At 56.1% G+C, this 12367-nt stretch overlaps 1 protein-coding gene across 1 annotated transcript in view; it reads right to left on the reverse strand.

The window, feature by feature from the left end:
• The window catches only part of VDR (vitamin D receptor), a 35228-nt gene that overhangs the window by 13830 nt on the left and 9031 nt on the right, over positions 1-12367 (reverse strand). Inside the window, exons 4-5 of the mRNA XM_027909984.1 lie at positions 3950-4027; positions 2390-2534 (exon numbers count right to left, since the gene is read on the reverse strand). Of these exons, the coding sequence (XP_027765785.1) occupies positions 2390-2534; positions 3950-4013 (209 nt within the window). The 5' untranslated portion in view covers positions 4014-4027. The remainder of the gene's footprint in view (positions 1-2389; positions 2535-3949; positions 4028-12367) is intronic.

A 12367-nucleotide genomic window follows, 5' to 3' on the forward strand; every position in this document is an offset into this window, starting at 1 on the left:
CGGGGACAAAGCTTGAGGGCAAGTGGGGATTTGGAGCTGAACGCCCCCAAAAATCGCCCCCCCCTTCGAGGGAACAACTCTGGGGCCAGCGGGGCAGCTCATCTTTTCCCCCCCCACAGCCCAGGGCAAGGCTGGGGAATGCACAAACAAAGTCTGGAGAAACACGAGGCCCTCGGGCGGGGAAAAGATGTCCCCGTGGCCAAGGGCAAGCCAACATTACGGGTTTGGAATGAAAATTGCAGTTCCCTGCGAGGCCAGGGCACGGGAGCTGCTTTGCCTGCCCCTCCAAGTCGGCTCCCAGCGGCTCCCAGTGGCTCCCAGTGCCACCAGCAGGGCAGGGGAGGGGCTGCTGGACCCGCAGCTGGAGCTCACACCGTCTGGCTCCCCACGGAGCGCGGGGGAAAGTGTTTTTTTTTTATAATTCCAAAAACTCCCCAACCAGCCATTTCGAGGCTGGTTTGAGAATCCCAAGGCTGCTAAAAATAACGAGGCTCTCTCCCTCCCCTGCTCCACGGGGGTGGGAGCCAGTGCCGAGTGGGTTTGGCAGGCAGCTCTGAGGTGGTGGGGGCTGCTCCTGGGGGTGGGGGTGGGTGGGAGATGGGGGACAGAGCTCCCCTGGTGTGGAGATAAATGTCACCCCTTGGCCCTGGCACTCTCAGGACGCCCAGCTCGGGGGTTAAAGTGTCGCTGCCCCCCGAGGGGGGAACCCACAGGAGGAACCAAAGGGGCCGTGGAATAAAATCCCTCTGGCTCAGGTGCTGCTTCAGAGCTCCTGAGCAAACAGCAGGGCCCAATAAAAGGCCCCTGTTGCCCTTGGCATCAGCAGCGAGCTGGACTTTGAAGCCAGGAGAGACGAGAGCCTGTTGGTGCTGCAGGGCTACGTGCACGCCCGGGGGTGCCAATAAATCCCTAATTAACGGGGTCATTAAAGCCAGGACCTCCTGGGGGATGTGGAACAGGGGGGGAAAAGGTGTCCCAGCTCCGTCCCCGAGGCAGGTGAGAGCCACCAGGGGGGTCCTGCAGCAGGTTCTGGTGCCATCCCCACCCGCACGAGGCTCCAGGCACAGCAGGGAGGGAGGGAGGAACCTCACAGGCAGAGTTCACCCCCCCAAACGCTGGGAGACAGCCCCTGGGGCTGATATTCCCACGACATTCCCAGCTGCTCTCACCCTCCTGCAGCCCTGGGAGCGCCCAGAAACGGGTCCCAGGGCGTTGATTTTCTCCAAGATCCGCGAGCTTGGAGGTTGAAAACCAGCGAGTGGACACGGGGGGTTATAAACCCCGAGGCAGGCAAAGCTCCCCTGGGGCAGTTTTAGCTCCCAGGCTCTGCCAGCAGCAAAAAGCACTTCAGAGCCGAGGCAGCAGCGAGAATTAATTCATTCAGGGATCAAAAAAAAGGCGTGTAAACAAGGCAGTGTAAACAAGAGGGGAACGCGGCGAGATCTGAGCAGAGCGTGCCTGGAAAGCGAGATTAAAAACTAGAAACGGCCTTAAATTGAAAAGAAAGGCTTTGACTGGGGCAGGAAGGGCTGGCTGGAGGGCAGAGCCGGGCACACAGCGGTGTCTGCTCAGAAATGCTGTCCCAGGTGAGGGTCCTGCACCATTCCAGGGGTGTCACAACACAGATGGGGCTCAGGGGGGTGCAAGGGCCACGTCCCGCTCAGGAAAGGGGCACTGGCCACTCCAGGGGTCAAAACCAGCCTGTTGTCACCACAGGGATGGGGAATGTGGGCAGGGAGAGCAGAGCAGAGCAGGGGAGAGCACCTGGAAGAAGAGTTTAGCAGCAGGAATTGGGGGGAAAAGGGGGTGAGGAAAAGCTGGCCGGGGCTGAAAACAGGTCACAGGAAAACTGTGGTCCGTGAAAAACCCCAAATTCCTGCCAGAGGAGGAGTTATGGCTTTGCTTGCATGAAGTTGAAGCCCCGAAAGAGCCCAGCTCAGAAGGGGTAAACCGTGCCTTGTCGGTGCAGGACACTTGAGCAAGGCTCTTCCCAGCCCATCCCACGCCATCATCACCATCAGCATCGTCACCATCATCATCACCTGCCTTCGTTTCACCAGCAATTAGTCATTCTCTCACTTGATGCAAGCGCCCTGGACTCCCCATGAGGACGGGTCAGCCCCGGGGGCACGGCTGGGACAGGGGGCAAAATGCCTCCTCTTCTCCAGCTGGACACACCAAGCGCCCTCAAGCCCCTCAGGGCCCTTCCCTGCCCTCGTGGCCTCCTGTAATGCCTTCAAATCTCACATTTTTCCCCCCCTCAACGTGGCAGGTGCAGAGCAGGACAATCCCCTCCCTCACCCCCCCCCCAAAGGGGCACCGCCGGCCCTCCTTGGCTCGCCAGGCCCTGGCATCGCTTTCCAGCCCCTCATTCCTGATTCCTGCTCACCTGAAGAAGCCCTTGCAGCCCTCGCAGGTCATGGCATTGAAGTGGAAGCCGGTGGCTCTGTCGCCGCAGACGCCGCAGATCCGGGGCACGTTGCGCTCGCAGTCGGGGTCGGGCAGGGAGGTGCTGGCAGCCCCTGGCTCCATGTCTAGGGGAGGGAAGGAATCAAAGCCAGGGGTTTGTTTTGCCAAGGTGTCATCGCAGGGATGCCAAAAAAAAAGTCAGTTAAGAGGCAAATAAAGGATTTTTTTTTTGGGGGGGTTTCTTTCACAGGGTATGCCGGGCTGGGAGGGGCTCACAAGGAGCAACTCTCAGCCCTGCACAGGACACCCCAAAACCCTCACCCCGTGCCCCCAGAGGATCATCCAGATGCTCCTGGAGCTCTGGCAGGCTCGGTGCTGTGCCCACTGCCCCCCTAAAACCGGGGCTGATCCCCCTCCCCACGCCCCGCTGAACGCACTCACAGCCCTCCGTGGCGCTTCAGTGGGAGAAATCCTACAGCTCCCCCCACTCCCTGAGTGTTTCCTTCACCCCTTTTCCTCCAGAAAGCCTTTGTGGGGTGGTGGGGGGGGAGCAGAACTGGCCCTAAAACCCCAGGGCAAGGAGGTGACACGGCCCAGAATTCCCCTCGTGCTCTGACAGGAAGCGGCACCGGCTCCCGTAAGTGATGAAGAAAAAAAAAAACCACCCTAAAAATGACTCAAAGTGAAGATTGTTTTTGTAATAATAATAAAAAAAAAAAAAAACAAAACCAACATCCACGGGGCTGTAAAGGAGGGTGGGAGGAAAACAGTGCTCGCTGGAATGGGCATTAAATGGAGCTTTAAAAAGGCTCTCCCCGCCCTGTGATACCCACCGGTGGAAATCTGCCTGCTGAGTATCTACAAGGAGCAGGGAAATGAAGGTTGTAAAGTTTTCCCTGGTGCCATATCCTGGCAAAAGGTCACACACCCAGGCTGTGGGTGCAGCTCAGCTCACCCTGGGAGCTCCCAGCACCTCCCGTGCCTCAGTTTCCCCAACACAGAGGACAGAGTTGTCCCCTCTGTGCACCTCAGGATGAGAAATTCTGAGCTGATTCAGGAGCATCCAGATAACCCCTTTTTTTTTTATTGTTTAAAGCCTGGCTGAATGTTTTCTCCAGGGGGGGGGATGAGGCAGATGCTGCCTCGCTGCATCTCAGCTGCTTTCCAAAGGATTTGGCTGGTGCTGGACTTGTCCTGTTTTAAACACCCTTTATCAGTCATTTACTAACTCCAGACAGCGGGTTTGGAGCAAAAACTATTTGAGGGGGGTTAAAAAAAAAGAGGATGACTCTACAATTAAAGTCTCACTGCAAAGCTCTTGCTTGACCCAGGGAAGCCTCGAGTCCTCTCGGGACAGCAGAGCTGTCACACAGAGCCCAAAAATTCCCTCCAGCACCTGCAGATGCTCCCAAAGCCACCCCAGGATTTCCTTCCCCTGAAGATCAGCACAGCCAGGGGTCCTGGCACATTCCAAGAGGAGTCCTGGCGGTCGCTGCTCCCAGGAAAAGCCAGACCCAACCCCAAGCAGAGCATCCCGTACCTGGATCTGGAAGATACGCCATGCTCTGCTGCTGCCCGTCCCAGGAGCTCTGGAGATGGGACATGGAGCCACCCACACCTATTTAAAAAAAAACAAAAAAACAAAAAAAAGGCAGACAAGGACACGATCTGAGCCAGCCCCTCAAAACTTCCCCCGAGGATCGGTGGCTCAAGGAGTGGGTCTGAGAGTGCCCGGGCTGGGCTGATCTCCCAGATTAATCCTGCCAGTTCAGCTCAGCTCAGCTCAGCTCAGGTACCACTTGTCTGGTTCCCACAGCACCTCCTCAGCCCAGATCCCGGCAGGAGATATCCTGGCAGGAGATATCCCAGCGCTCCGGGTCACCCTCTGCGTGCCGGGGTTGCCAGGGGAGCCAGAGGAGAACAAAGGGGCACCTGAAGGGAAGGGAAGGGGACAGCGAGAGGTGCTCCAGAGGTGCTCCTTTAACCTCCCAAACAATTTCCCATCGGTTTAAATCTCACAATCCAGCTTGCCAAGGTGGAGGGGGTGGGGGGGGGGTTTGGCTGCTGCAAACGCTGCTCCTCCTCCCAGTGCCCACTGGAATCACCTGGGTACCCCAAGGGGAAGGTTTTTCCTCCCTTTCCACGTCGTTTTCTTCTTTCAGCAGCTCTGGGAAACTTTGCTAAAACAGCTGATTTTTCCCAGGGTGCCAAGAGGGCTGGGGGGGTTTTGTGTGTCCTCCCCTCCCCAGAGTGCTCTGCTGGGCCAAGAGAAAACACCTGCTGGATGGGAACCTTGCTCCCCTGGCCATGCAGAGCATCTCTCCACGCTGATGGCACCCAGACAACCTTTTTTTTATTATTATTTAAAGCCTGGCTGAATGTTTTCTACAGGGGGGGGTGAGGCAGCTGCTGCCTCGGTGCATCTCAGCTGCTTTCCAAAGGATTTGGATGGTGCTGGACTTGTCCTGTGTTAAACATCCTTTATCAGACAGTGGGTTTGGAGCAAAAATGATTTGAAGGGAAAAAAAAAAAAAAAGAGGATGACCCTACAATTAAAGTCTCACTGCAAAGCCTGGAGTCCTCTCGGGACAGCAGAGCTGCCACACAGAGCCCCAAAAATTCCCTCCAGCACCTGCAGATGCTCCCAAAGCCACCCCCAGGAGCTTGGAGTTCCCTCCCCTGAAGATCAGCACAGCCAGAGGTTATTCCAAGAGGAGTCTGGTGGTCGGTGCTGCCTGGAAAAAGCTCCCAGGAAAAGCCAGACCCTCCTCCCCGAGGTGTCCCCCTCACACCTCTTGCCTCCTCCAGCTCTGGAGCGAAAAAGCAGCAGGTGATTTGGTGATGATGCTCACTGGAGAGTCCCAGCCCCGTGCCAAACGCAATTCCCACGTGGATGACGGGGCTGCTTCGACCATCCCCAGCTTTCTTGGGAAATGTTACTCATCCCCAGGATGGAAGTGACGTCGGGGAGCGCGGGAGGAGAGACAGGGGAGTTTCCCTCCACCCCCGGGAAAAGGTTGCTCAGTCATTAAACCTGACATTTAAGCCCTTCACTTCTTGGAAGTGAAGCAGAATAATGAAGTGTTCGAAGGGCTCAGCTCGGCTCTTTCCCAGCAGCACCGGAGAGGCCAAACCAGTTTCGGGGCCGGTGGGAGCGGAGTCGTGGCTGCCCCTTTGTCCCCCACCACGGGGGCTGGAAGGAGCAGGAGGGGAGGCTGAAATCCCAGTAAAACCCCGTGAAATCCCAGCAAAACCCCGTGAGATCCCAGTAAATAAAGCCTCTGAAATGCCACCGAAGCCTGGGCAGTGCCAGCCAACCCTCCCCACGGCTCCCGGGGAGGGTTTAAGTGCTCTCCCGGCTCACGCTCAATTAACACCACACAGCCCAAAAACAACGGGATGCTCCTCAGCCTCTCAGCGCCTCTGGCAACGAATTAGCCTCTTTTTCTTTTTTATTTTTATTTTTTTTTTAAATAAAAAGGGCTTTTTTCCAGTCCAAACCAGCTCATTCATAAGATGCGAGCAACCCTTTCCCCCCTCCTCTGGTTAAAAAAAAAAAAAAAAAGACAATTAACTAATTTCCTTCTGGAGCTCCCCGGAGCCCTGTTATTGAGCTGCTTTCCATGAGATCTATTTAGGCAGAGGAGGATCGACAGCTTTCTGGGAAGAGGGAGCTCCCCACAGCAGCTCAGCATCAGCCCGTGCAGGGGAAGCTCCCGGGATTTCCCCACCCTCCATCTCCACTTCTAGGCTGGAAGAAACACTTTTTTCCCCCCTTCTCCTGCAACACCTGCAGCTTCTTTGGGAGCTGGGCAAGACCTGGCAAGGGCTGGTGGTGCCACGGGACCGGCAGGTTTTGGTGTTCCCTGACGCAAGTCAGCTGATTGCCACCCTTTCCTTCCCCCCACCGTGGATTTGATTAGGAGTGAAACCCTCCCCTCATGCCCCCAGACCACGGGCACGGGAAAGGTGACAATTCCCACTCCCCCAGAGAGCCCAGACTGCTCCCAGTCTGCCCCAGTGTGGCTGCCAGGAGGCAGCTGGAGTTGGGGGGTGGTGGGGTGGGTGGGACGAGCAAATCACAATTATCACTTTCAGGAAGGTCAGAAAGACTTAACAAAGAAAAAAAAAAAATCCCTCTCCGAGGAACAGGAGCTAATCTCATTCCTCGGGAGGAATGGAGCACTTGGGGGCTCCCTAAAATGCGGGGTGGGGTGGGAGTGAGCGAGCCTGGGGACGAGCTGAACCCGATTACAGCCACCAGAGCTCCCAGTAACGAGGTTAGGAAGGAGCAGCCACGTCCCCGGCGGTGAAGATCAAACAGGAGAGCAGACAGAGCAAGGTGTGCTCTGAGAGCCCTCTGAGACTCCCCCCAGACCCTCCAGCAGCTTGGCTGTCACCTCCAGAGTCTGGGAAACCAGAAGGGAAGAGAGGGATGGTCCCCAAATAGCCAGGTTTGGGGTTGCCAGGATCGTCAATGTGGCGACACCACCCTCCCCGAGTCCTTTGTGAGGGATGATTAGATATTTCTGTGCAGATTATGAGGTATTTCTGTATAGATTGTTAGGTATTGGGAGGAAATTCCTCCCTGTGAGGATGGTGAGGTGATGGAACGGACTTCTCAGAGGAAGACCCAACCCTGGAAGTGCTCAAGGCCAGGTTGATGCAACCTGGTCCAGTGGAAGTTGCCCCCTGCCCATGGCAAAGGGGTGGGACTGGGTGGTCTTTAAGGCCCCTCCTTTACCCAAACTACTCTCCCAAGGTGTCAAAGACCCTGCAGGAGCTGCAGACCCTGCAAATACACCCAGCCTCCCCCATCCCAAGGTGCAGGGACTCATCCCCCAGCAAACACCCGTCAGGCAGGTGGATGTGCTGCTGCTCCCTCTCCGAGGCAGGAGCCAGGGGCTGGAGTGCAGGCACGAATTGCATCCCACCTGGATGGGAGAAGCCTGTCCAACCACCTGGGAGAGGGGCTAAGGGAGCTGGGGCACGGCAGGGACACGAGGGGCCGGACGGGGCAAACCCGGATAAAAAAAAACCCACCCGGCCCTTCACAAAGCCCTTCTCTGCCACCTTAGCGAGAGATCCTCGTGAGATCTCACATTTTGCAATTAGGCAACAAACCCTTACGTGTGCAGGTAAAAGGCAAGAAGATATTTGCCAGTGCCGCCGCCGTTGCCCCGGCTGGAAGGAATGAAGTAAACAGATTGCCAGATTACGGCTCGGGCGCCGCTTCAAAAATGCCTCCGACCTCGCTGGCACCACGTTTGTCACTTCAAGCCACGGAAATCAGGCAGAGCCCTCGCTGCACGAGCGTCCCCCCGGGTCTGTGAGCCACGGGAGGCCCCGCTGGCACCTCGTTTGGATGGGAATTTTTACGGGAGCGATGCATCCTTTGTCGAACTCCACCTCGACAAGTAAATGAAAGCAACTTTTCAGGCAGCAGCAACGCTGACAGGGGGGCTGGCAGAGCTTCATTGGGGCTGGTTTTGGCTGGCCATGGGAAGAGGGGAAAGGGGGAAATTCAGCCCCAGCCCGGCTCGGGCTCTGCCCTCATTCCGCCCCACCAGCCTCATCCGTGCACCCACATCCTCTGTGGACCAACTTGATGCAAGAGCTTGCAGACACTGGGGCAGGTCTCCAGACCTTTTGCCAAGCAGGATGAGCAAGCCTGGCACACCCCAGGCTGAGCAGAGGCCACTGGCACCGATAAAAGAGCAACAACCCAGGGGAGCCGCCGTTGCGGCATCGCCGAGGCGCCCACAGACCCCCGGCCCTGCCCCGGGGGGAGCAAACACAGCCCAGGAGGCAGGAGCCAGCCTGAAACACAGCCAGTTCCAGCCCTGGAGAGGGACCTGTGGGCACCACAGCACGGGGGACTGAGGAGAAAGCAGCACTGGGAAGGGTGGAGCATCCTCCGGTGTGGAGTCACCGTCGGAATTTTGGGTTTCCTGAGCGAGCTTTTCAGCGCAGATCCTGATTATGGGGCGGGGGGGAGGCTCTTCCTCACCTCTGTGGGTGAAAAGGCACAGAGCTGGGTTAGGTTGGGTGTTAGGAAAAGGTTCTTCACCCAGAGGGGGGGGAAGAACATCCATGCTGGGCACAGAAAACAGGTCACGGCCTCAACGGTGCCAGAGCTCAAAGGAGCACTTGGACAACGCTCTCAGGCACAGGGTGGGATTTGGGGGCTGTTCTTCATGAGCCAGGAGTTGGATTCAATGATCCTCGTGGATATATTCTGGGATGATCCTTTGGAACCAGCTCCCAAAAACCATCCCTGACCCATGACCAAGGCCCCAAACTGCCCCTTGACACCCCCCCCCCCCTCCCAGGGGCTGCTGCTTTTTAACCTCCCACACTCTGCTGCTCCAGAGGAAAACCAGCAGAGGGAAGGGTGAGAGTTTGCCAAGAGATGGAGCAAAGAGCAGGGCAGATCAAACACGCCCGTGCCGGGGCACCCCCAGGACGGGGACAGCAGGAAACCACGGCGGAGAGGGAAAATAAAAAAACCAGCCTGGCAGTCACACAACGCCCTTTCCCAGTGAATTTAAGGCTCAACAACAGCCCCAAAAAGCAGCCAGGGATGCCTGGAGAAGGCCAGGGGTGCCTCATTTCCTGAGCAGCCCCGGGGAAGGATGTTGGTCATGAAAACCCTGGTTTGGTTTTCTCCCACTCCACTCGGAAGCTGTTTGTGATTTGGAGATGTGGGGGGGGGGGAAAGGCAGCTGGGAGATGTTAGGCTGGAATAACTCAGTAGAGCTGCATTTACAGCCAGATTTCAGCCCGCTGGCACCACAGCCTGTGCTGGAAGAGGACGATTCAGCTCGGAAGCTTCCAGGTGCACGAGCCCCAAGTTCACAGGAAGGATCCAACCCCATCCAGCTCCCCTGTGACTCACCAAGGCAGCCTGCAGGGTGCCCTGCCCGGATTTAGGGGAAACCAACCTCGCCAGATGCCCCAAATTCCCATCCCTGTGAAGCCACAGCAGGTTCCAGGCCCTGGCACAGCCGGCCCAGGGCAGTGGTGGTGTCACCACCCCTGCAAGTGTCACCACCCCACGGATGTGGCACCGGGGGGACGCGGCCAGTGGTGGGTTAACAGTGATCTCAGAGGGCTTCTCCAGCCTTAATATTTGATTTTAAGCCTTAATATCCATGATTTATCTCGGGGAGCTGCTCTGGGAGCCGCTGCTCGTGCTCTCAGCCGGCACTGACCCTGCCCTGAGCGTTCATCATTAGCTCAGGAGAGCAAGAGGGACAAAGTACAGAAAGAACTTGTCTCCCCATGAGGTGGTTTTTTTTCCATGTTTTATGACTTCCCACGGGCTGGGGCCTCAGTTTTAGCTGCAGACGGGAGCAGCACGCAAGAGCCGTCTCCCTCTCCCACATTTTCACTTCTTATCACCAGGAGTTATTGCTCCAAGCTAGTGCTTCCAGTGGAAACTCCACCTTTAGCTTGGCCAACACCATCCCCAGGCTGATAGCCCCGTTGTTCTGCCTCCCAGGAACCACCACAGCTAATTGCAGGGACAGGGCAGAGGGGAAAACTCTGCTCCAAAGAAGCCAGAGCAGCAATTATTTCCACAGATGGCCCCCCCCCGTGACATTTGGGGGTCACCAGAACCCTTCCCAGATTTCCACCGTCCCCTCCTCTGGCTCTCCAAATCGTCTGTGCCTTCCTTTGTTTCCCAGTTCCAAGGTAGGGGCACCCCAAGGAATCCTTCCCTCTCCTATTCCAACAAATTCAGGAAAGGCCCAGCAGAAAGGAGCTGTCCCTACATGTGGGAAATACCACACTCCTTCAAGAGCTTCTCCCTTATTTCGAAATATTTGCAAACAGGTTCTCTTCCAGAGAGGAAACCGCACAACCCCCAGCCACCTGAACACTGAAAACACCTCATTTATCACCTCAAGCCCACCCTGGGCTTTTTGCTAGAGATGGGAGGGGGAAAAGCTCCAGCTGATTAAGCTGCAAAATCCTATAAAGTCCCCCTGGAAAGAGCAACCTGAAGGGGTGCCCCCAGATCTGGGAGAGGAACTGAGCAGAAGAATTTAAACCCTGCCTAAAAGCACATTTGTTAAGCCAGGCCAGGCTCTCCAGCAGCACCAGGGGAGGTTTAGGTTGGATTTTAGGGAAAGGTTTTTCCCCCCAGAGGGTGGTTGGGCACTGAAAAGGCTCCCCAGGGCAGTGGGCACAGCCAAGAGCTCCGGGAGGGTTTGGAAAACACCTGGTGGGATTTTGGGGGCAGAGCTGGACTGGATGATCCTCCTGGTTCCCCCTCTCAACTGGGGATATTCCAGCTCCTCTCTCTGCAAGGAACCAGCCCCAAACTCTTGGGAGGGGGTGGGGGGAAGAGTCCAGGATTCAAGGTCTTGGGATTCAGGGAGTCCTCCTGGACGTGGGAAAGATCAACGGCAGGCTCAGAGATCGGCCCTGCCAATCTGCCCCAGTGGCCTTTGGCACAATAAACTCATTTACCGAGATCCCAGGTGATAGAGGGACGACATTCCCAGAAACAGAGCCCTGATGGCTTTTGTGGCTGACCCAGCCTGGATTGTGATTGTTCATTTCCTTCAGGATTGTCTGAGCTACTCCCAAACCCACCTCATCAAAGAGGACAAATCACTTTATTTTATAAAAAAGTCCCTTTGCATCCACTTGGCTGCTGGTTGTTTTTTTTTTTTCCACTCAGTTATTTCTTAGTTAGTCAGGAGGCTTTTTATTTATGAGGGTGGGGAAACCCTGACAGGGAGAAAGCTGCAGTTGGGGCAGCAGGAAGAGACGGAGAGAGGTTGATTGGTGATGGATTAGTCACCCTAAACCAACACCACAGACACACAAGCCTTGACCAGCCCCTTGTTGCAAGCCCTAGATAAAAGCCAGGAGGCTTCCCCACCAACAGATTTCCCAGGAATTCGGCACAAGAAGTGGCATTGCCAGAACCTTACTGAGATTTAAAAAAAAAAAAAAAAAAAAAAAAAAATAAAATCAGCTCCCAAAATCCGGCACGACAGGACTGAAAAGTCTCACCGCTGGGTTCGAGTGGGAAGCACGGGAGGTGCCAGATTTTGGGCAAGACTGGACCCAAAAATCAGTGTATCCAGGACCCCACTTTTACAGAAGAGACAGAGCAGGAGCCTCACAGTGGGATATTTCCAATTTAGGGGGGAAAAAAAAAAACCCTCAAGTCGTGTCATCTCTAAGGTTATCCCAGAGCCAGGAGTGAAGATCCCCAGGGACCAGATGAACTCTCAGCTCCTCAGAGACAACCCCTGCCTTGGGCACAAGCTCTGGGAGCTCTGCCTGGTGCAGTGACATCCTCACATTCCCTCCTTGCTTTCTGCCTCCCACCTGTCCCCCCCCAAGCCCAGCACACCACCTCCCTCCTGCCTGAGCTTTCCCGACAAATTCCAGTCTCCTTAAGAGCCACCAGCAGCGATTTTCCAGCAGATCTTTATCAGCTGATTAAAGGACAACTAGAAATGAAAGCAGCCAGGGATTAAGAGAGAGCCCCGAGCCAGAAGGAGGGGGAAATAAAAAAAAAAAGAGCAAGGAGAAAAAAAAACAGAAGTCAGACCAAACCAAGAGGACACCCCCTGTGTGTCACCCCTCACCAGGAAGATAAAACAAACCCATTAAACCTTCCCATTAATTGCTGGCTTCCCCTGGAAGCTTTGGGGCAGAACCACAGCCTGTTGCTGCAGATCAGGGACCCCCAAAGAAGGGTCAGACACTCCCCCCCCTCCAAGCTGAGCCCTGCTGAGCATCACTGGGCTGCTCTCCTGGGGCAGGAGGGGCAATTCCCTGTCCCAGGAGCGTGCCAAGGAGGAGCTGGCTGCCAGGTCTCTGCTTCTCCCACCTGTCTGGACAAGCTGACAGGTAAATGGAGAGCTGAGCCCAGGCAGGGGCACGTGACAGCGAGGCAGAGCCGTGCCCTGCCCTGTTCCTTCCCTGGCAA

Source organism: Empidonax traillii, unplaced genomic scaffold, assembly GCF_003031625.1.
Source record: "Empidonax traillii isolate 1590-97213 ecotype Southwest subspecies unplaced genomic scaffold, ASM303162v1 scaffold2573:size55577, whole genome shotgun sequence".
In the NCBI taxonomy this organism is placed as follows: Eukaryota; Metazoa; Chordata; class Aves; order Passeriformes; family Tyrannidae; genus Empidonax; species Empidonax traillii.